The sequence below is a fragment of the Pleurodeles waltl genome, chromosome 1_2 (genome assembly GCF_031143425.1).
Source record: "Pleurodeles waltl isolate 20211129_DDA chromosome 1_2, aPleWal1.hap1.20221129, whole genome shotgun sequence".
Classification (NCBI taxonomy): domain Eukaryota; kingdom Metazoa; phylum Chordata; class Amphibia; order Caudata; family Salamandridae; genus Pleurodeles; species Pleurodeles waltl.
In genome coordinates, this window is record NC_090437.1 from 1126182931 (window position 1) to 1126206811 (window position 23881).

General features: G+C 41.7%; 1 protein-coding gene across 2 annotated transcripts in view; it reads right to left on the minus strand.

The window, feature by feature from the left end:
* LOC138248727 (ADP-ribosyl cyclase/cyclic ADP-ribose hydrolase 2-like) overlaps positions 1-23881 on the minus strand; it is a 266855-nt gene that overhangs the window by 182465 nt on the left and 60509 nt on the right. The window contains exons 1-2 of one of the 2 annotated variants that reach the window (XM_069202580.1): positions 9455-9532; positions 9092-9304 (exon numbers count right to left, since the gene is read on the minus strand). The exons of the other annotated variant lie outside the window; for it this stretch is intronic. Of the exons in view, the coding sequence (XP_069058681.1) occupies positions 9092-9264 (173 nt within the window). The 5' untranslated portion in view covers positions 9265-9304; positions 9455-9532. Of the gene's footprint in view, positions 1-9091; positions 9305-9454; positions 9533-23881 lie in introns of those variants that run through there. 2 annotated transcript variants of the gene reach the window in all.

The following is a 23881-nucleotide window of genomic DNA, read 5'->3' on the forward strand; positions in this document are numbered from 1 at the left end:
AAGTAGATAAACTTCAAAGAACAGTCTCTGTTGTTCACAAGATCCAGCCTTTCCCAGGCCTGGCCCCAGACACACTCCAGGTGGCTGGAGACCGCACAGTGTGAGGACAGGCACGTCCCTTCCAGGTGCAAGTGTCAGCTCCTCTCTCCCCACTCTAGCCCAGGAAGACTCATCAGGCTATGCAGGACACACCTCAGCTCCCTTTGTCTCACTGTCTAGAGGGAATTCACAAACAGCCTAGCTGTCAATCTGACCCAGATGTGGATTCCACAGGCAGGCAGAATGGTTAAGCAAGAAAATGCCCGCTTTCTAAAAGTGGCATATTCAAACAGACAAACCAAAAAAACAACTCCACCAAAAAATGAATTTTTAAATTGTGAGTTCAGAGATCCCAAACTCCATATCTCTAGCTGCTCCCAATGGGAAACTGCACTTAAAAGATGTATAAAGGCAATCCTCAATGTTAACCTATGGGAGAGATAGGTCTTGCAATAGTGAAAAACGAATTTGGCAGTATTTCACTATCAGGACATGTAAAACACACCAGTACATGTCCTACAATTTCAATACACTGCACCCTGCCCAGGGGACTACCTAGGGTTCACCATAGGGGTGACTTACATGTAGTAAAAGGGACGGTTTGGGCCTAGCAAGTGGGTACACTTGCCAGGTCGAATTGGCAGTGCAAAACTGCACACTAACACTCCAGTGGCAAATGTGAGACATGGTTACAAGGCTACTCATGTGGGTGGCACAATCAGTGCTGCAGGCCCACCAGTAGCATTTGAGTTACAGGCCCAGGGCACTTCTAGTGAACTTTACTAGGGACTTACCAGAAAATCAGATATGCCAATCAGGACAATTTAAACATGGAGCACTTGCACTTTAGCACTGGTCAGCAGTGGTAAAGTGCCCAGAGTACCAAAAAACAGCAAAAACGAAGTCAGCGCACAGTCAAAAATAAAGGAAGCAGAGGCAAAAAGACAGGGGAAACCACATCAAGGATGCCAGGTCTAACAGTAGGCAATAACACAATCCTCTTGAGGTCGGGGATTCAGTGTTTATCTGGCACTTCCCTGTCCCACCCTCTTGCTTGTGGTCATGGTCGGTGTTATTCCCCATTCACAGGTGGCTGCATTCAGGGAATGCTCACAAGTAGACAAGTAGGTCATACTCAAGAGTTCCCCTTTAACTCTTTAGGAATTAGTCAAAAGTGTCTGCGGTGCTACAGCACCTTTAGCAGTGAGTTCCCTATGGTCCAAAAGGCCTGATTGAAGTCTTACCCCCTCTGCAGCACTTGCAAGCTCTGGCCCTGTTCGGAGAAGTCAAGCTGCTCTCGAGTGATTGGCGATGCTCCCAGAATCTTCCAGTTCCCGACTGGGGCCCAACGATGGTGCAACTTCTTTCTCGGTATCCTCCACAGCTCTCGGGGGTTGGTCAGAGGTAGATCTCGATGCACAGGCTCAATCGACTGGTAGCATCTATCTTTTCCCAGACAATGGCCTGAACTGTCAGCATACGAGGTTGCTGTGGCACTTAAGGGCACAGCCCATAGTCTTTCGGTGCAATCACCCACACAGTGGCAGCCCCTCTTGGCAAACAGGATCACCTCTAAGGATCACCTCTAAGCCTTTGGCACACTTGTTGTGCAATGACTTCAACTGTGGTCCCTCTGGAATATGAATCACTTTTGAAGTGTAATGGGGGAGTCTCTTTCTCCCTTCCTTCATTGTGTCCTACCCAGTTTAAAGGATTGCAACAATATACAAATCTGTCTGGGGGAATTCCTATACTCCACAGGTTTTCACTAGGCAGGCCTGGGCTTCCGAAAATGGAACCCAGGGTCCTCCTTATAATGTATCATTACTGGCACACTTGCACTCAGTGTACATATACAGGACACATGCTGTCCAGTACTGTCACCTTCATGTATTGTGCCACCACAGACACACACATCATTTCAGCACACACATTCAATCTGTGTGCACAGTTCAGTACTTTCTATATTGTACCAGAGTAAACACACACACTGCCAGCACATACATTCCCCATTTGTGCACTGGATAACACTTCGCCCTTCATGAATTCTACATTTTGCAAGCACACATGTACCCAGCACATGCTTTTCATTGCACACACACATTACACAGCACTACATCTTTCATGTAATGTATTCCTCACAGGCATATATGTTCATTACATGCACTACCCATACCTATACTGCACAGTGTCGCTCTATCCCTGTACTGTACCCTTCCCAGGCATATATGTATCCAGCACAGAGTCACTACTCCTGAGCTGCACAGCACCCTACATCTAACTGATGTACTCCAAGGGTGAGTTAAGCACACAGCAGCATAACTTTTAAAAGGCTGAGTGAGCCTGCAGGCTTCACTCCAGTGACACAGGGTAAAAAGCACCTGTTCACTCCCACTGATCCCTCACAGTATGCTCCAACCACCTTGCCCATGCTGATTAACACTTGGTGAAAGCAGTAACCTTCCACCACTATGAGGGTAGGGCTTTGGGCACCACTCCAGGTACAACAAGACCGCAAGACAGACATATGTCATGGCTCACTTAAATGATTTGTGTTTGCCTATGATAACAAAAATCTGCATTAGGGATCCAGGAAACTGTAGGGTTGGGCACTCAGGGCAGGGGTACACATCTTTTACCATGCAGAGGACGTCCCACCATGAACTATATGTTATTTCCACTTTATTCCTATAATCTATTATAGAGATCATATTGTAAATTGTTAGAAGTCATACCTTATCAGCAAACGTCATTACAAATGCATTCAAGGGCATGGGACTGAGAAGCAGTTCTAGTGGTGCCTCACTTGAAACTCCTGTTTCCTTAGATCCAACTGTATTTCCCTTAAATCTTGGTTAACTGTCAGTCAGGCAGCTCATTTAACTTTTCTGTAGTTTAGGTTGTTAAACTCCAAACTAAAGCCAGCAGAAATGTAGAAGAAATTTCTAATTAAATAGAGGAAAAGGAATCTTTTCAAAGTGTTCCATTTGTGTTAAATGAGGATATTAGAAATGTGGGGCCAGATGTAGCAAATTTAAAATTTGCGAGGTGCAAAGTGCGAGTCCATGCCACTCGCACTTTGCACCTCTCAAATTGGTATGCAGTACGGTGTCTCAGACACCGACTGCAACTCGCTATGGGGTCGCAATGACCCACCTCATGAATATTCATGAGGTGGGTCGCAAATTGCGGCCCCATAGCGGGTATAGGCACTCGCAAACATGGAGGCCTGCTGTCGTCAGCAGACCTCCATGTTCGTGACTGCTTTTTAAATAAAGCATTTTTTTTTTTTTTTTAAGTGTAGCCCGTTTTCCTTACAGGAAAACGAGCTGCACTTAAAAAAAAAACGAAACCTTTAGTTTCGGTATTTTTTCAGGGCAGGGAGTGGTCCCTTGGACCACTCCCTGCCCTGAAAAAATATTTGTGGGTCCAGTCACAAACTGGAAGGGGTCCCATGGGGACCCCTTCCAATTTGCGAGTGGGTTACCATCCACTTGAAGTGGATGGTAACTGTGATGCCATTTGCGACCGCGTACGCGGTCGCAAATGGTATTGCATACCACTCAGACTCGCAAATAGGAAGGGAACACCCCTTCCTATTTGCGAGTCGGAAATGCATATTGCGAGTCGGTACCGACTCGCAATATGCATTTCTGCATAGCAAAGAGGCATTTGCACCTCGCAAACGGCGATTTTCGCCGTTTGCGACGTGCAAATACTTTGCTACATCTGGCCCCTAGTCTCTAGTTGGCAGAGGTGAGAGAGCGTATTTTGATATTACATATTATAGACGTGAAATGCTTATGTCTAACAATGCTGTATTAATAAAACATTTATTAATAGCGTATTCATAAAATGGAGAATCGTTCACATGTATAAACTAATGTCAACTGTAAGGAATAATCGTTTATAGTTTGCCTAACTGAGCACATTAAAACATATAAACCGCATTCATTAGAACTCGTATATCTTAAGTTAGCATGAGCAGAAGCTGTGTAGTTCTCATATTAAAAGCGTATTTTTCCTGTTTCTTCAGTGTGCTGACTTGCAAACGACCATGACCCAGCTATTGTTCTTTCTGTATTAGTTTGTAACATCGGGATATTTTCCCATTCGCATGCTAGCATCTTTTAGTATAAAATGATTGTGCTTCGAAACATTTGTAGATACTTCCAAGGACAATGAGACGAGGGAACGAGAACTTTTAACCTGAGACGTGTGCCAAGCTGATGAAGTAACCCCGGATATGCCACCTACGGAAGACTGATTATGAAGACCAATCAGAAGACGATATATTATCGAGAGATGACAAATGCATTACTTAATGTATAATTTGATAGGTTAACAATGATGGGGTGTATTGACTGACCAATAGAATTTTGGGGGAATGAATTACTAGAAAGGGATAAAAACCCATGACACAGGAAATAAAGGGACATTAGGCATTAGGTAGGGAATGATATTGATTACATCCCGAAACTCTGTCACACTATTCTGTGATTTGAGACTTAGACAAACCATCCTTGCCCATATTACTGCTCTTACACTTTTCTCCTTAAGAGGAGAGAGTCTCTTGCCTCTAACTTAGATAGACTGACGGCGATCTGACCGATGTCCTGAAGACGAAGACTGATCCTGAATGCTGACCTAATCAGAGGAGGGTAATTATATAATTGCTAATGGAAATTCATTTTGCCTTTCTTTCTAGGTACCAACTGCTGTGTATGTTTTGATAGAGACCTTAGTTAGATGTTTTCCAAATTGGTGTTCAAAATTGTTTTGCATGACGCCCAACATGCCAATGCTAATTAGAGGTTAGACGAGGTATTCACTCCGACTGACAAACTGACGTGACTGACGTGGTGCTATGCTGAACTAGTATCTTAGAAATTCGAAATGTTATAATCCACTTATATCTATCTGATTATTCATGTTACTGATCTTTGCATTATCGAAAGCTTATTGTGGTTGTCATCTTATAATTGTGCTTACCTGTTTATTGACATTGAGATTAATGCCTTTGCTACTAGATTGTAATCAATAGGGAATAAACTCATTAACTCCATTAAGGTGTGGTTATTCATGACTGAAAGGTCATGGTTGCGCCGAACGTTTATTAATGTCTAATTTGATGTTAAACGTTGACAATGTTATTGACCTATTGATTGATATTTTGATCAGTTATCTCGTCCTACGGTGTCTCACCACTGGGCCCAAAGATTCATTGGCCTAAAACGAGTCCTGATGTGTATAAATTGACATAGACGGACGCGTTAACAGAGGCATACACCCTTGTACAAGTAGGGACCACAATCCTAGTCAGGGTAAGTCACACACAGTCCAAATTATCCTGTGCCCACCCTCTGGTAGCTTGGCACTGAGCAGTCAGGCTTATCTTAGAAGGCAATGTGTAAAGTATTTGTCCAATAAATCATGCAATAACACAGTGAAAACACCACAAAACACACCACACCAGTTTAGAAAAATATAAGATATTAATCTGAGTGAAATAAGGTCACAATGATCAAGATTTGATAAGTACAAGTTGAAATATCACTTTTGTAATGATAAGAAGAGTCTTAAGTCTAAAAAAGCAACAAGTGTCTCATGCAAGAACAAAGTAGCTGGTATGCATCAAAATTACATGCACAGAGACCGCAGAGGAGGGTATGAGAGGAAAACAAAGGGTATGCGTCGGATTTCCGGGCACACACAGACGATGAGTCATTTATTTTCCATGCAGCATGGACTTTGGTTTTAATTCTGACGCACAGGCTTGAATCCTCTTTGCAATGCGGGGTCTTTTGACGCCCAGGACCGATGCATGGAAATCCTTGGCGTGCAGGACGAAGTCACAGGTGCTGTGTAGATCCAGTGGGCGATGCATCGAAGTTTCTGTCACACGGCAGGTGCTGCATCGATTTCTCTGGCAGGAAGTCGGGCTGCATCGTTCCGGCTCGGCGATGCATCGATCCAGTGGGCTGTGCGTCGAAGTTCCGGTCGCAACGCTGGCGCTGCATCGATCTCCACTCGGGGAGCCAGGCTGCATCGTTCTGATTCGGCGATGCAGTGATTCTTTCACCGCTGGGCAGGCTGTGCATCAATTCCAGCAGGCTGTGCGCCGATTTTCACCACACAAAGAGTTCCTTTGCAGAGGTGAAGTCCTTTTGGCCCTGAAACTTCATGAAACAGGAGGCCAGCTCAATCCAAGCCCTTGGAGAGCACTTCTCAGCAGAGCCAGAGGCCAGAAAGGCAGCAGTCCTTCACAACAAAGCAGTCCAGGTGAGTCCTCTGGGCAGCCAGACAGCTCCTCTTGACAGGTTGCAGGATCTGGTTAAGAGTATCTGTCCTAGGAAGTCTCTAAGTAGGTAGGGTCAGGGACTCAGTTTATATACCCAAAAGTGACTTTGTAGTGGGGGAGACTTCAAAGAGTGGTTTTGAAGTGCACAAGGTTCCCTTTCATTACAACCCTATCTGCCAGGGTCCCAGTAGGGGGGTTTGGCAGTCCATTGTGTGAGGGCAGGCCACTGTCCTTTGAAATATAAGTGTCAGGCCCTCCACCCTTCCAGTCCAGGAAGACCCATTCAATATGCAGATGTATGCAGGTGTGACTGAGCATCCTGTGTTTGTGGTTGTCTAGGTGAAATGCACAAGGAAGCTGTCAACCAGCCTAGCCCAGACATGGATTGGAGACAGGCTGTAAGGCACAGAAGGATTTTACGTGCAGAGAAATGCTCACTTTCTAAAAGTGGCATTTCTAAAATAGTAATATAAAATCCAACTTCACCAGTCACCAGGATTTTGTATTACCATTCTGGCATTACTAAATATGTCCTGTCTACCCTTTTCTGATCAGAACCTACCACTCAAACAGTCTATGAGGGTAGCCCTAATGATAGCCTATGAAAGGAGCAGGCCTCACAGCAGTGGAAAACGAATTTAGGGGTTTTCCACTACCAGGACATATAAAACACACAAGTATATATCCTGCCTTTTACCTACATAGCACCCTGCCCTATGGGTTATCCAGGGCCTACCTTAGGGGTGACTTATATGTAGACAAAGGGGAGTTTTGGGCTTAGCAAGTACTTTTAAATGCCAAGTCGAGGTGGCAGTGAAACTGCACACACAGGCCTTGCAATGGCAGGCCTGAGACATGGTTAAGGGTCTACTTATGAGGGTTGCATAATCAGTGCTGCAGGCCCACTAGTAGCATTTAATTTGCAGGCCCTGGGCACATGCAGTGCACTTTACTAGGGACTTACAAGTAAATTAAATATGCCAATTGGGTATGAGCCAATGTCACCATGTTATAAGGGAGAACGCATATGCACTTTAGCACTGGTTAGCAGTGGTAAAGTGCGCAGAGTACTAAAACCAGCAAAAACAGTGTCAAAAAGTGGAGGGAGGCAGGCAAAAAGTTGGGGGTGATCACCCTAAGGCTATCAGGTCTAACAGAGGAGTAATAATCTGATATTAAAATTATGATCTGAATCTTAGTCGGTATATGCAAAAAGCTATGAGAGTTTTTTTTTTTATCAAATCCTAAACTCCGATATAAGAAGAATCTATAGAGCCTGTTGGGACGGAAAGTCCCCTGCATGGCTCTGGTGAGAGTGCTCCCACACCCTATTTCTTTTGCTTGTTTGTTCAGTCTCTGTCTTTTATTTGTGCTTCTGCGACTATCATGCAAGCTTACTGTGGGGTCTAACTGACATATAAGCTGAAATCCCAGAGCAATAGGTAACAAAAATGTCTCCTTTTTCAAAAACCTACTTCCCTCCCTGCCTGCGCTTCGTAAGGCCAGCAATGGTGGCAATGCAATTTGAAGTGAAGGAACAGCATTTCTATCTATCTCCTTCAGGGGGAAGATGCCTACTGGCCACCATTATCAAAAGATTCCTACCAGTCTCTCTTGGCCGGGGTCTTTCACTACCACCTTAACGTGTGTGTACAGTGTTTGCATGGAGCCAGAATACATAATAAAGGGGTACTACAAGGATATTGTCTGACATAAACGTTGGGCCCTAGGTTTCTATTGCAAAACTAGCAGTATATTGAAGTTAATAACAGCAGGTCTACTCTCATTGGGTTGATATTTATATAAACGATATTTAGGCTACAATGTTGATGTCTGGCAATAGTTTTAACTACAATATTCTGGCATACCACCATATTAAAGGCTCTACAGACTACAAGATACAGCCAAGATAAAGCGTTAACAAGAGAACTAGACTAACCAAATATTTGCGAAACAACACATGTAACGGAAACAAATACTGAAGGGTTATAGAAAAAAGAATGGAGTGTGACCACAAGACACTGTAAAGGATGATAAATTGATTTGATTAATATTAGGTGCTTTAAGATTAGGACGCAATAATAAATAGGATTATGATGATTTTACTGTGTGGATTTTGATATTTGCATATGTACTTATGCATGAATAGGTATCTGTGTATTGATTAAAAGCAAGATGAACTTAAGATGACATTTTGATAATAGGTGGTCTTTACTCTCGGACATTTGTAGAGGTGAAGTACAGGATTACCCTGTTTAGAATAGAATTGAGAAGGTAAGATTTATACGGTAACCCCAAACAGCCGATGGACGGATATCTCAGAAGCATAGGAGAAGGACGCCTAGATCAAGAAAGCGTATGAAACCACATTCATTTAAGAAAGCACAATATAAATGCTGATAGCATAATATCAAATAAACTTTTTTTCTTTGTGACAAATACTTGGCCTTCTATTTTGAAACTGCACTGTTTGGTGCAGAAACTGGCCACAAAAATTCCTAAAGGCTGATTGACTATATATTCTCAAACCAAACCACGAGACCTTGCATTAGAATAATCTTTTTATCTTTATAATCATTCAGAAAAACCTCTTAATGAACTTGGTATCTCTATAAGGTTTTCCTTAGTTGTAGTTAGAGCAAGGTGACCTTTGAATTATGAATCCTAAAACTTCCAAAATGTAGTTCGTTAGGGAACAAGCGCCTGCATCAAAAATAGATGTCAGCAAAGACCAGAAATTAAGCTACTCACCCGACAGAGGGATTTACAACGCGGATGTAAGAATAGCACCGCCCTATCACGATGCTCTCCAAGTTATGGGTGGTGCCCGGGCCAGCCCATTGCCTATTGGACACGCCCTGTGGTTGTCCAGGATTGGCTCTGAGGACCAGAGCCAATAACAGTGAAAATCCACTGACATACATAATGTAGAATGTAGATCCACAGCTGCAGGGTTCGAAACGCCTGGAGAAACATAAACAATGTAAATACTAAAGTATGCATGTAAAATGTATGTCATCATTTGAACACGTGATTTTCTTTGGTGCAAATATAGTTGAGTGGCAGCAGTCTAGTAGTCTGCCCAAAATAAGGTATTTTAACTTTCTCTCCTACCTTTTCACTGCCTGAATAAAGAAATTTCAAAAACATGCAGTCTTTCACCGGAGCATGGCGGAAATGCATTGATGGTGCTTAAGGAAGCTCCGGCTGTTTATTACATCGCTAATAGGCTTTTATCTATAAATATTTGCACTTCGACCTTTTAGCTGTTAATTAACTCCAAAGCACATTTTGAATCTTAGGCTGGAACATTTCTACCCTTGAGGATGCGGAGAGCAAGTAATAACTGGAACGTTTTCAGGTTACTTATTTGTGACATTTCCATAGTTTCAGTGCACTTATGAGTGACATTGAACTGCCAAATGTGTGACACTTACAGTGAAATTTTCCTGCAAGTAAGAGTAAACAATTAAGTCAATGGAAAACGATGTCTATCAGAGATTACACCCTTTTGAGCAACATAAGTTCTAAAAATATCTTGATACAGCTGCAGAACCCCTGAAATAGAAGGTTAACAGTTTATATATATATTTTATCCTATGCTTAAAGATTTTGCTGTACAAATGGCAAAAAGCTTTGTCACTATCTAGCTCGGGGAGGATAGCACTGTGCTGATCCTATGCTTAAAAACTTTGCTAGATAAGCAGACATTCGAGGTGAGCAAATCTAGAGTGTTGCTGGTGTTGCAGGGTGCTACTTACTAGAGCAGCTCTCCACCTAAAATTGGGAACTTCCCAGAGTTCTCCTTTGTTTTTTGCATAATTTATGCGTCACTCTAACCCTGAAAGGGCCTTGGTTTGACTTATACTGGGTGCTCCCTTGTGTCTGGACAAAGCTATACTCCTCTGAAGAGCTCTAATGAGAGCGAAACACGTGTCAGGCGTTGCTTTACTCATTCCGGGTTGGCTTGGACGGTATTTGACCAGTCCAAAGCTGTAATACTGTACCTGGAGTGGTAAATGGCTTTTGTCATTTTCCAGCTCAGCAAGGATGACACTGTGTCAATCCTATGCTTAAAGATTTTGCTGTACAAATGGCAAAAGACTTTGTCACTATCTAGCTCGGCGAGGATAGCACTGTGCTGATCCTATGCTTAAAAACTTTGCTGGATAAGCAGACATTCGAGGTGAGCAAATCTAGAGTGTCGCTGGTGTTGCAGGGTGCTCGTTACTAGAGCAGCTCTCCACCTAAAATTGGGAGCTTCCCAGAGTTCTCCTTTGTTTTTTGCATAATTTATGCATCACTCTCACCCTGAAAGGGCCTTGGTTTGACTTATACTGGGTGCTCCCTTGTGTCTGGACAAAGCTATACCCCTCTGAAGAGCTCTAATGAGAGCAAAACACGTGTCAGGGGTTGCTTTACTCATTCCAGGTTGGCTTGGACGGTATTTGACCAGTCCAAAGCTGTAATACTGTGCCTGGAGTGGTAAATGGCTTTTGTCATTTTACAGCTCGGCAAGGATGACACTGTGTCAATCCTATGCTTAAAGATTTTGCTGTACAAATGGCAAAAGAGTTTGTCACTATCTAGCTCGGCGAGGATAGCACTGTGCTGATCCTATGCTTAAAAACTTTGCTAGATAAGCAGACATTTGAGGTGAGCAGATCTAGAGTGTCGCTGGTGTTGCAGGGTGCTCCTTACTAGAGCGGCTCTCCACCTAAAATTGGGAACTTCCCAGAGTTCTCCTTTGTTTTTTGCATATTTATTTATATATATATATATATATATATATATATATATATATATATATAGTGCTTTCAGCTAGCTTGTGTAGCTAAGAGTAGGTGCAGTGTGCAGGTGACTGGCATTGTGAAAGGTAAGGGCATCACAGCTAGAGAGGTTGTCAACGCCCTGGGTGTTTGCCTACCTGTGAATGTGCACAGGGGAAATTAGGCACAATGACTTCCCGAGCAGGACATTGGAAACTGCAGAGGTTTTTAATAGGAATTTTTTTTTTAGAGAGGGTGCTGACGGTATGACAACAACACAGTTGTGAAATCATAAATTCTTGTTCTATGATAGTATTACCGCTCCTGTGCCATGCTTAGGGCAACAGTACTATTGTTATGTCACGAGACCAAACACTACAACAGGCGCTTGAAACGACTCACACTTGCACAAGCTACCAAATATGAACCCGCTCAGTTATCATCTAAGGAATCAAACCTGTAAGCTGCAGTTACACACAAGTCTTCTCAGGAGGTGCTCTAACTAACCCTGCTCTTTCTCCAAGGTCCACAACCATGCGTGCTATGTAAGATGTGCACACATTTATTTATGCAGGCACAAGAGTCCTCTGCGCTGCAGTAGTTAGACCTGTGTTGTATATAGTTGCACATGAATGGCGCGTGTGAGAATGTTGTGAATGGAAGAATGTGAACGAGAGATGGAACGTGGTGGAAGGCTGTTGGAGACGGGGCTGGTCAGAGAAGGAGATGACGGAGACGGAGCTGGTCAGAGAAGGATATGAGATATGTTGCTGGAAATGTTGGGGCTGAATTGCCTTATGCTTGGACAATAAAATATATAATCAACTAAGCATACCTACAGTTGGAGTCTTATTTGCTACAGATTTGGCGACGAGCTGGAGACACCTTCTAAACATGCGGAATCAGCCCGAACATCATGGCGTATGCGGAGGAACCTCATTAGTAAGGATCTAATTTAATTTCAATTGCTGTAATGGAGCTCTAATCCTCACAATTTTGTTGAATGGCTGTGGTTTTTGGTTGAAGCCGCATTCCAACGACCACATACCACCGCGTGACTGCATCGTCCTCGCTCCAGAATATTACGCACTACGTGCCGCCCGTTCCAGAATATTACGCACAACATGCTGCCATTTTTAAAAATAACCTAGACAGTGACTGTCGTATGTTGCAACGCACATAATTTACGTGCCGCCGCATTTGAAGCCGCCATCTTTGAATAACAAATTACACTGTATTACAGTGTTTCACGCATCATTTACATCCTTGTTACATCCATCGTTTAAAAAAAATGTTTTATTCTTAGTGGAATATGTACACTCCACTTTGCTGAGTTACATTGAAACAGTTTTTTTGTTGTCACATTTATTCAGCCATGGCTTCAAATGGCTCATTGAATTTGCCTCCTCCTCAGCCATTCCAACCTGTAGTAGGTGATAATGCAAGCAAGTGGCAAGAATGGAATGAGTATTTTTTTAATTATATTGCAACATGTGATGAAGAAGGTGATTTCACACCTACAAAGAAGAAAAAAATGTTTTACATTGTCTGGGTCTACAAGGTTTAAAAATGTATAATCGCATTGAAAAAAAAAACACGTCCAGATGGTCAAGGTGAAGTTTTCAATAATGCTATGGAGGATTTGGACAGATTCTATACACCTACAGTATGTGTTGGCATTGATAGATATAAATGCCATCATAGGAAACAATTAAAAGAAGAATCTATTGAGGAATATGTATCAGCTTTAAAAAACTTGGCATTGACTTGTAGATTTATGTCATTACATGATGAAATGATCAGATTATAAATTGTTATGCATGTAGTCAACACATCTATACAAGACTGTTTGTGGGCAAAAGGAGAAGCACCCTTATCTGAGGTGATTGAGGTTGTAAGAAAAGCAGAGTTAACTGGAAGATGTGCCAAGGCAGTGCTTTCTGAAAGGAAGAATGAAAAGGCGGATATGGAACAGATTAATAAAGTTAAAAGCGGCAGGAAAAGTTCAAACTATGTGCGGGAAATTTCCAAATCAAAAAATAATCTGGTCAGAGAGCATTTAAAAAAAGCTGAGCCTAAAATTGACAAGTCCATGGTCAAGTGTAATAGATGTGGATTTATGGGTCATTATGCTAATGACAAGAAGTGTCCAGCACGGAACCAGAAATGTTCAGAATGTGGATTGAATGGGCATTTTGGAAAAGTATGCAAGAAGAAGAAATAAAAAATCCATTAAGTTGTTGGAGAGAAACTCAAGTTTGAATTAATCTTCTTCAGACAATGAAGATTTAAATATGTGTGTTTTCAACGTAAGAGATCAAATGGAAGAGGAACAAAAACGTACTTCAAGGAAAAAACCTAAATGTAATTTATCCATAGAGGGAATTGTTGTTAGTGTTATTGCAGATTCTGGATCTCCCTATACTATCGTCAGCCATGCTGTGTGGATGGATAACTCAGAACCAAAGTTGGGAAAGATACTGGTACCGTCAGACATAGCTCCAAGACGTTTTACTGGATAACCTATAGACATTTTGGGTTATAGGAAAGTGTGTTGTATGTTTAAGGACAGGGAGGCTGAATGTAAAGTTTATGTTTCAAAGGAGGGGCCATCAGTGTTGGGATGGTGGGACCAAGGGAAGCTTGGTATTATTCTTAATCCAGGTAGTCCTGAACCAGTGTCTGTGGTGCAAGAAGAAGGTTGGGATGCTGATAATATCAAAGTAAAATATCCTATGGTGTTTGCGGGAGGTATTGGTAAATTGACGGATTTCCAACACAGAATAGTTTTGAAGGAAAATGACTTACCTGTGACACACAAAGCTAGGAACATACCTTTGAGTATTAGAGATGAGGTGTACAAAGAATTGGAAAAATTAATGCAGTCAGGTGTCATTGAACAAATTCACTCTTCAGATTGGATTTCACCTTTGGTGGTGGTGAAGAAGGCCAATGGTAAATTGAAATTATGTGTTGATGTGAGAGATTTGACTAAGAATATTATGGTGGGCCGATTTCCGTTACCAAGAATTAATGAAATGGTTGCACATACAAAAGGAATGATTTGGTTCACCACGATTGATCTAACCTCAGCTTACCATCAGGTCGTTTTACATCCGGAAAGTCGAAGATTTACTGCATTTATCACTCCTTTTGGTTGCTACTAGTTTACTAGAGTGCTATTTGGATTGGCATCTGCAGCAGCCATGTTCCATAGGCTTATGTTCAAATTATTTAAAGATTTACAAATTGTTATGTTTTTTCAGGACGATATATTGGTCATGGGTAAGTCAAGGGGGAAACACAATGCTTTGTTGAAAAAGGTGTTGGATATACTTACGGTTAAAGGGCTCACTGCTGAAATGTCTAAATGTAACATTGCGAAAAATAAGGTGACATATTTAGGACATGAAATAAGTGTGAGAGGTGTGGAACCAAAACCAGAATTAATAGAGGCTGTAAGTAAGGCACCAATTCCAACCAATAAGGATGAGGTTAGAGCATTTCCAGGTTTGGCAGAATTCTACACCAAGTATATACAACATTTTGCCAGCAAGACTTACCCAATCAGGCAATTGTTGAAAAACAAGGTAATGTTTGAATGGTCTAATGAGTGTCAAGAGGCGTTTGAGATGATCAAACAGTATATTATAAAAGCACCAGCTCTACAGGGTTTTGATCCTAACTTACAGAGTATTGTAACTACTGATGCGATTAATAAGGGAATGGGAGCTGTGCTTACGCAAATTGATAAATGTGGAAATGAAAGGGTGGTTGCATTTGCTTCACGTTCATTAACTGAGACTGAAATGAGGTATTCAGTTATTGAGCAGGAGACCTTGGCATTCGTCTGGGGTTTGGAACACTTTAGACAGTTTATTTGGGGTATGAAGGTGATTTTGCTTAGTGATCATAAACCAATCCTTAAGGTACTTACAGCTAGTGGGTTGTTTAAGGCATCTCCACGAATAGCAAGATTATCCATAAAGCTTATAGATTATAAGTATGAGTTACAATGTGTTCCAGGTGTAAAAAATATAACTGCAGATTTTTTTAGCAGATTTCCCTTGCAAACTCAAGAAGTGGCTTGGAAGGAAAATGATGAGTTGGATAGTAGCTGTGTAGCGGAAAGTTTAGAAGAAATACAAGGAATTTCAAATGAGAAATGGGTAACTGCCACAAAAGAGGATGGTGTAATGTCAATATTACATTAATTGATTGTAGAGGGTTGACCTAACAAGAATACCTTGGAAGGTAGCTTACATATATATTGGGAATTGAGACAGGAATTGTCTGTGGAAGATAATGTGATCTTGCACAATGGTAAAATAGTGCCTCCAGAAAGTCTTAGAGACAGGTTGTTAGATACTTGCCATGAAGGTGATTTAGGAATTTCTAAAATGAAGAACAGAGTAAAACAGTTATATTGGTGGCCTGGAATAGATGTAGCGGTTGAGAGGAAAGTGAAAGTTTGTGTTTTATGTAATGAATCAGAGAAAAATTTGTTGACTTTTAAACCTCCTTTATGTCCGTTATCGTGTCCAAGTATGCCATGGGACAGAATTGGGTTAGATATTACAGGATCAATTTATGATGATGGTGATGCGAAATTTATTCTAGTGTTAAAGGATCATTTTTCAAAATGGCCAGAGGTGAAGATATCTACAAGAATGGATGCTTCAAGAATAGTGAAATTTGTGGATAAGGTATTTGTGAGAGAAGGTTTACCCATGATTGTTCTGACGGATAATGGTCCTAAATTCTCATCTGGGAAGTTTAAGAAGTATTTGGAAAGGAATGGGATTTTGCACAAAACTACATCAGTGTATCATCCTGCAGGCAATGGTGTAGAGGAACGTTTTAATAGAGTTTGGAAGAATGCTGTCCAATTAGCCAACAGTGCAGTTATCATGGGAAAAGGAAGTATGGAAAACAATATGGTCATGCAGAATAACTCCTAGTGACATCACAGGAAGTAGTCCATTCGAAATTATGAGGGGAAGGATTCCTTTGGCTAAGGACAATGTGGGTTGGATGCCAAGAAGGAGTGATTGGTCTCCAGAGGTAATCAAGAAGAATATAATTGCTAAACAGAAACATGCCAAAGCTGTGTATGACAGGAAACGAAAATGCAAAACAGTAGAAATACATGTAGGCGATTGGGTCAGGGTTAAGATAACCGGGTTTAAAAGAAGGGCAGCAGGAAGATTTTATCCTCCATTGTGTGTAGAAAAGGTTTTGTGCAATTCGGTTTTGCTTAGTGATGGAAGAGTATGGCATGTTAGCAGAATTGCACCCTATAAGGATGTGGAAGAGTGTAAAAATACTTGGTTAAGGGATGAAATGGAAGACAAGAGTGCACAAGATCCTCAAGAATTGAATAAGGATGGAATATTGCAAGGTAATATAAATTTGCAAGAGTCCACAGGTTCCGTCCAAATGGAGAAAGACTGTAACCGAGCTTCTAGTAATGAAGAAGTGAGTGCAGAGCCCTATAAGGCTGTCAGTAATGGAGAGTAAGAATGAGGTCAAAAAAACGGAAAGATTACAAATGTGATATTTAGATATTTTCATGATTATTTGTATTATTATAATTTTTTTCCTTAACAAACTGTTACTGTGATAACACAAATGTTCTTAGTTATAATTCAATTACATTATTATGAGGGGGGATGTGTTGTATGTGTTCTATATAGTTGCGCTTGAATGGCGCGTGTGAGAATGTTGTGAATGAGAGATGGAACGTGGTGGAAGGCAGTTGGAGACAGAGCTGGTCAGAGAAGGGTCTGACGGAGACGGAGCTGGTCAGAGAAGCATATTAGATATGTTGCCGGAAATGATGGGGCTGAATTGTCTTATGCGTGGACAATAAAATAAAAATTCAACTAAGGATACCTACGGTTGGAGTCTTATTTGCTACAACCTGTAACTTGCAGTTTACACAGAGATGCTTGATTTCCCCCCAAAACAGCTGCATCATGCAAATACACATACACATAAACTGCACCCTTTGCAAGAACCCCCTCTTTTCAAGAGTTTGCCACTGCCGAGGTTAGGGACACAGGGCCAGATGTGCAAAGCATTTTTCTGGAAAAATGCTTTTTGCCATTTACCAAGGGGCAAAATACTACTTGGTAACTTGTTACCGAATCGCATTTCGCTTTTGCGATTCGGTATTCGGAAGGAGCGTGTTTAGGATGTCCCTTCCTAATACCGAATCACACTGATATGTTTGAATGTTTTACGACTGGAATTCGGTTGCAAAACATACATACCTTACCCACTCTGTGAAGGAGGTGGAACCCATTCACAAATGTGAATTTCCTCTTTGTTAATGGGGGCGCCAACATTTTTTTAAGAGCAGGCAGTGGTCCCACGGACCACTGCCTACCATTAAAAATCGAAAAGAAAACTTTTCCTTTTTTGTTTTTGTATTGCATCCCGTTCTCCATTAAGGAAAATTTGGCTGCTTTGCAAAAATAAAATTGCCTTATTTGAAAGTCAATCACAGGCATGGTGGTCCATATGATTGTGGCCATTTCCAATGGGTTGCAAATTGCAACCAGCCTCATGAATATTAATGAGGTAGGTCCCTTGCAACCCACTTGTTAATCACAAACAGTATCTGAAACACTGTAGTACATCGTGGTTTGCAATATTCTAATAGTGAATCACAAAAATTCGCTATTAGGAAATCGCTAACCACTTTTTTTAGTACAGCTGACCCATAGTCCATGATTGCACTGAGAGGCTCCTCAATGCCGGTTCACCTTGCTGGTCAGACAGGTAACAGCAAATATTTATAGCCCTTGCTTTGCATGCAAACTGAACGAAATTATGTTTTTTGAAAAGGGAAGTCTATCAAAATAATCACAATAAAGGTATGAAATCCCTGCAAACACATCATTAGCCAGGGCGTGGTCATATAATAAACAACACGCACAGCCACACAGTGGCTACACAGCATGTAGAAATGGACTGCCTGCAAAATGCTGACAATGGTTAGCTAGCAAACACTGAAAGGACTAATTATTTAATTAGAACAAACAGATAAATAAAGATCCGGTTCCGAAGTGTGGCTTTTAACGCAGAGCCAGCTAGGAGAGCAGGCTTGTGACCCACATACCAGAGGAGGTCAGATGGAATACTGGCGTTTCTGTGTCTGCTCTTACACTCCATTAACGCTAAGGCTGTGACGTCGCTCGTTCCACCCATCACCAGGGATTCCAGTAAAAATCGAAGGAAATGCTCATCCCTGTTTTAAAACCAAGTGATGCCCGAGACCAGAGGGAACACCACTCCTCATAGACGCACAAATACATGCCCCGCCCGAACCGGATGATCCACATGGATCTCAGAGAGGCCTGCAGGGCCACCAGAGAGAGCACAATTTAGCAAAACAATGTATCCATAGTAAGGGCTTAGCCAACTCCACCCCCCTCCCCCCGCCACCCCGCTACGCCAGTTTGAACTGGGTGCCAACTGCCTAGAACAGATTACATCGTTTTATGGCCCCTCTTACCATTCATCTCTGGCCTACGGATTATTGCAAGGCAAAAGGAAATACCTATACTGTAGATTCTGTAAGGATAAATTACAGTGGTGCAACTGTTGAATGGGGAAGGGGTGGAGAAGCTCACAAAACTTTAAAACGGTGACAGAATGGAAGAGAATTGTCCATAATTTAAAAGGAAAAGATACGTTAAAGGTAAATACAGTGAAATAGCTTGAAGGAAAGAAAGAAGAATGCAAATAAATGAAAGAAGGAATGTTAGGAAGTAGGGATGGAACATAGGCACAAAAGAAGAATGGAAAGAAGGAGGGAAAGAGAAAAAGAATTGCAGGGAGGTGAAAAGAATGAAACTTGTAAAAAGGGGTAGCATAAACAAAAAAAGAAGCAAAGAAATAACATGCATTGGCAAAATCAATAGGCCGCGCCTATGCAAGTGCTATTGGCTTTGCCAATGTGTTTTAGCCATGTTGTTCACCAGCGTGGCTGCTGTTCAGCATGGCTAAAAGTGAGTGGTATAGAGGAAAGTGGCATGGAGTGTTATAGAGTGGAATGGCGAAGATTATAGTAGGGTGTAGTAGAGTGAAGTGGCAGAGAATGATGTGTATTGGAGAGGCATAGTGTGGAGTCACATAGAGTGGCATACACTGGAGTGGTATAGAGTGGGCTGGAGCAGAGTGCATTAGGAAGAGTGTTGCAGAGTATAGTGGCATAGAGTGCAGCAGCATTGATGCAGCACTAAAGAATTCAGCGGTGTAAAATGCAGTGGCACAGATTAGAGTGGTGCAGAGTAGAGTGTAGTGGTTCAGAGTGGAGTGGTGGAGAGTGAAGTGGCACAGAGTAGAGTGCCATAAAGTATAGTGCAGTGGAGTAGAGTGGCGTAGAGTAGTACATAGTGGCATAGAGTGCAGTGGTGTAGAGTGCAGAGTAAAGTCGAGTGGCATAGAGTGCAGTGGCGTAGAGTGGTGCAGAGTAGAGTAGCACAGAGTAGAGTATAGTGCCATAGAGTGCAATAGCATAGAGTGCAGTGGCAAAGAGTGCAGTATTGCAGAGCAGAGTGTCAGAGTGCAGTGGTATAGAGTGGAGCAGAGTGGCAAAGAGAGTAGTGGCGTAGAGTACAGTGGTGCAGAGTAGAGTGCAGTGGTGTAGAGTGCAGTGACATAGATTGCAGTTGTTCAGAGTGCATTAGAGTAGAGTGCAGTGGGTTAGGCTGGAGTAGTGCAGAGCGGAGTAGAGTGGTGTAGAATGCAATGGCATACAGTAGATTATTTCAGGATAAAGTGAAGTGACATAGAGTGGAGTGGTGCAGGGTAAAGTGCAGTTGCGTAGAGTGGCATAGAGTGTAATGACATACAGTAAATTGGTGTAGAGTGGAGAGGCATAAAGTGCCCTGGTACAGAGTAGATTAGAATGGTGCACAGTGGATTAGCGTAGAGTGCATTGGCATAGAATTCAGTGTTACAGATTTCAGTGCATTGGTGTAGAGTGGATTGGCATAGAGTGCAGTGGCATAGAGTGCAGTGCTGCAGAGTGGCATAGAGTACAGTGGCATAGAGTGGAGTTGTGCAGAGTAAATTGGTGTGATCTAGACTAGAGTGGTGTAGAGTACACTGGTGAAGAGTGCAGTGGTGTAGAGTAGAGTGGCAAAGAGTGCATGGGCATCGCGTAGAGTGATACAGGGTAGAGTAGAGAGGCATAGAGTGAAGTGACAGAGTGCAGTGATGTAGAGTGGAATGGTGCAGAGTGCAGTGGCACGGAGTGGTGTAAAGTGAAGAAGTACAGAGTAGAGTGCAGTTGTGTGGAGTGGTGCAGAGTAGAGTGGAGTGGCGAAGACTGTAGTATTCATGGTGTGGTAGCACAAAGCAAATACAGACAACACAATTTCAATTGTAATGGCATTACATTTGAACAGAGATCAACACTAGTATCACTATACAGTCAGTACACAGACAAAAATGTGTGGAGAGTGCATCATCTAGTTTAATGGTTCGTTTTGATCATATTAAAGTATTTGTTTCCAACATACTTCAGAAACAACAAAAAATGTGATTAATTCTGAAATACTGGCACAGTTCATTTAAATAGTCTTGTGTGCTAGAACACAACTCTTTCCCACCATCAGTATCCGGCAAGATTATCACATAAATCCTCTCAACTGAAGTCAGAGAAAGAAAAGTAAACAAGCTCCCTTGGAAGACAGTGCTTGATATTTGAAAAAGGTCTTTGAATGCACAGCAAATGTGATGAGATAAGAACAAGATTTAAAGGCCTGTTATAAGAAAGAAAGTTTGTGGAAGAATACAGAAAACACAATTTAGCCAACTGGAGGGTCTAACTGAACCTGGAGAGTCTAAAGAAAATAAAGCCAGCGAATAGAAAACAAGAAAGTGTGAATTACAAACCACAAAGCCAATGGTAATCAACAAGCAGAATATATTCTTAGGTCAACTTTCTGAAAATCCCCAGCACTGTCTGGTAGGCTGCTACCTAAAATGGGAGGCGAGAAAGAAATGTGATGCAGAAAATAGAACATAGTTTAAGGAAGAAATGACAGATGGGTAGAAGGGCGGTGGACGGAAAGAGAATAAAGAATTTTCAAGTGGAAGTAATTCAAGAAGAAAGAGGTATGAGAGAAGAGGTAAAGGATGGACCAGAGGATGATACAAAGAAAGGAAGGAACAAGACTGGGTGAATGGGACTAAGGAATGGAAAGATGAAAAGCAGGAAGGGAAAAATAAACATGAATGTAAAGAAGGACAAAAAGCTCAAAAGACACCTGAAAGCAGAATGGACAGAACAAAAAGAAGATGGAAAAACTGAATAAGAGCAGAATGCAAGGAAGGAAAGAGATAAATAGAAAGTGGGAAAGAAAGCTGGAGTTAGAAAGGAAATAATAAATCAGAGAATGGCATCAATGTTGGTAAATGTGAAGTTTTCGACTACATTCTTTTCAAACCTTGCTGTAAAATACGTCATTCTGAAACCTTTTTCTCTGGGGAACAATGGTTACTGGCTCCTTAATGTAGAGGGTCAGGATTGCTCACTTTGCTAGGAAATGTCATTATATGTGGCTCAAAGTGAGGGTTATTTTATTTTTCTGGCTACTCCCTTGATCCATAGCACCATCTCCCAGGCTCACCCGTACGCTAAATTGGTTGGCAAACACACAGTGCACAGATTAAGCACCGGTTGTGAGGCTGTTTTCTAATAAGCCCCTCATGGTCCCCATTAAGTGTACGATAGCTATGTACGCGTGAGTAAAGCATTTTAGTAGGGTGTTGTGGACACCAACACTAAAATGTGTTAAAATATCCCCTGATGCGTGGTACTTGGCAGTTCTGAAGAACCTGGTGCAGAACCAGGAAATGGCCCGCAACTACTGCTTCCATGTTGATAATTTTGAGTGTTTATGTAAAATGGTTATGTAGTCATTGAAGTATAATGGGTAATCACCTACATGTAGGGTGTGTAAGTTTAGGGGTTCAGGTGATTAAGGGTAGTACCAGTGTCATGCGTTTATGCTGAAACTACAAACCAACTTTATTCCTCACTTTTCTATTACCCTTTTATTTCATTGTGCTTATTTACAAATAATTATTGAGAAAAGTTTAATGGTTAATATTTCATCAAAAAGAAAGCATAACTAGCAAAACGACCAATCAACAATCCGCCGTATAAAACATTACCAATCCGAAAATCACAAACTTGACCCAGAAAACTTAGTGGCAAAATCCCCAGTTTTTCATTAAAAAAAAGCTAATTACAAAAGTGTATTATGTTCTGCATAAATCTTAGTATTTTCGAGTTTGGTGTGGCATGTAATTGACTGTCCAAGATAAAGGGCCAACAGGACTGTCAACATCACTGCAATCTCGTGACAGAGATAAAGACAGGAAATAGTTCGTCAAAAGCATGATGGCGCAAAGCAAGTATCAGTACAATCTTTGCCTGTAACATTTAGATGTATAAAGACTCAAGTATTACCGGGAATTTTAAACTGACTAAAGCTGAGAAGTGACCGTTTCCAGTTAAGATGCCACTTAATAGTAGGAAGGCACATCATTGCATTTTCATGGATTAGTTTGCCCACCATTTAGAACTACCAATTAGAGGTCGGTGAAGCATGTGAATACATGGTCGCTAATAATTTTGCATAGCCCAGAACTCCTCCTTTATAGGTGCCCTAAGTGGCTCTTTGAGACAATCGGTTATGTTGATGCTGCCTAGAACAGTGGTTCCCAACCTTTTGATATCTGTGGACCCCCACTTTAACATTAATGGAACCCAGGGACCCCCACTGAATCATCATGGGAATCCAGGGACCCCCGCCTGCGTCATTACTGGAAGCTGGGGACCTAATTTGTCAATATTTGTTAATATTTTGTCATTTTCTAGGCTCTAGCGGACCCCCTGAGAAGGCTTCGCGGACCCCCAGGCGTCCCCGGACCACAGGTTGGGAACCACTGGTCTAGAAGATTCACAGTATTGCAGCGATGAGGCTAAGAGGCATTGACTAAACGTGCCTGCTAGCTGCCACAATTTTACCTCAAATAGATGGGTTACAATTTTAATTTCTGTAACTGTTGGATATCACAATTTATTCTCCAACTATGTTCACTGAGTAGGCCGCATTTATTCTGCTTGCCCTTTTCACGTGGATATGTCAAGTAAAGTACAAATATGCCTTCTCTGTCAATCTGGGGTCTACCTGTAGCTCATCTGGAATCTAACAGCACTTCACTAATATGCCAATCATTAGCCACTGTGCCTTTAGTACTACCAAATCCATACTGCTGTTTTGAAGGAAATCTTGCTCTGCCAGATTCTGTACAGCACAACCTACAGTACGTTAATTCTCTCCTTGATAGATTCAAATGGTCAATTTAGGCATATAAATATATGGGCCTTCACCTCTGTAAGATTACACTGAGTTTTCAGGTTTTTGTTGTAAGGAATAACAGACAACAATCTGTTACAACATGCTATAAAAAAGTGCATTTTCCTTGCAATTTACACTTTTTGGCACATTGCATATTAGTAGTTTTAGTAGATGCGGTTATGCCACCCATTTTTGCACGAACGAAAACTGTCCTACAAAAACGAGCAATACTTGTTCATGTGTTAAAATTGTGCATGGGTGTTAACCCTTGGAATTGAGACTCAACATCCAATATATACGCTTGCTGAGTGCACTCTGAAAGCTCGTGGGTGGTTACACAATTTTGGCAGTGTTTTCCATGGGTCATATTTCCGGTGATTCTA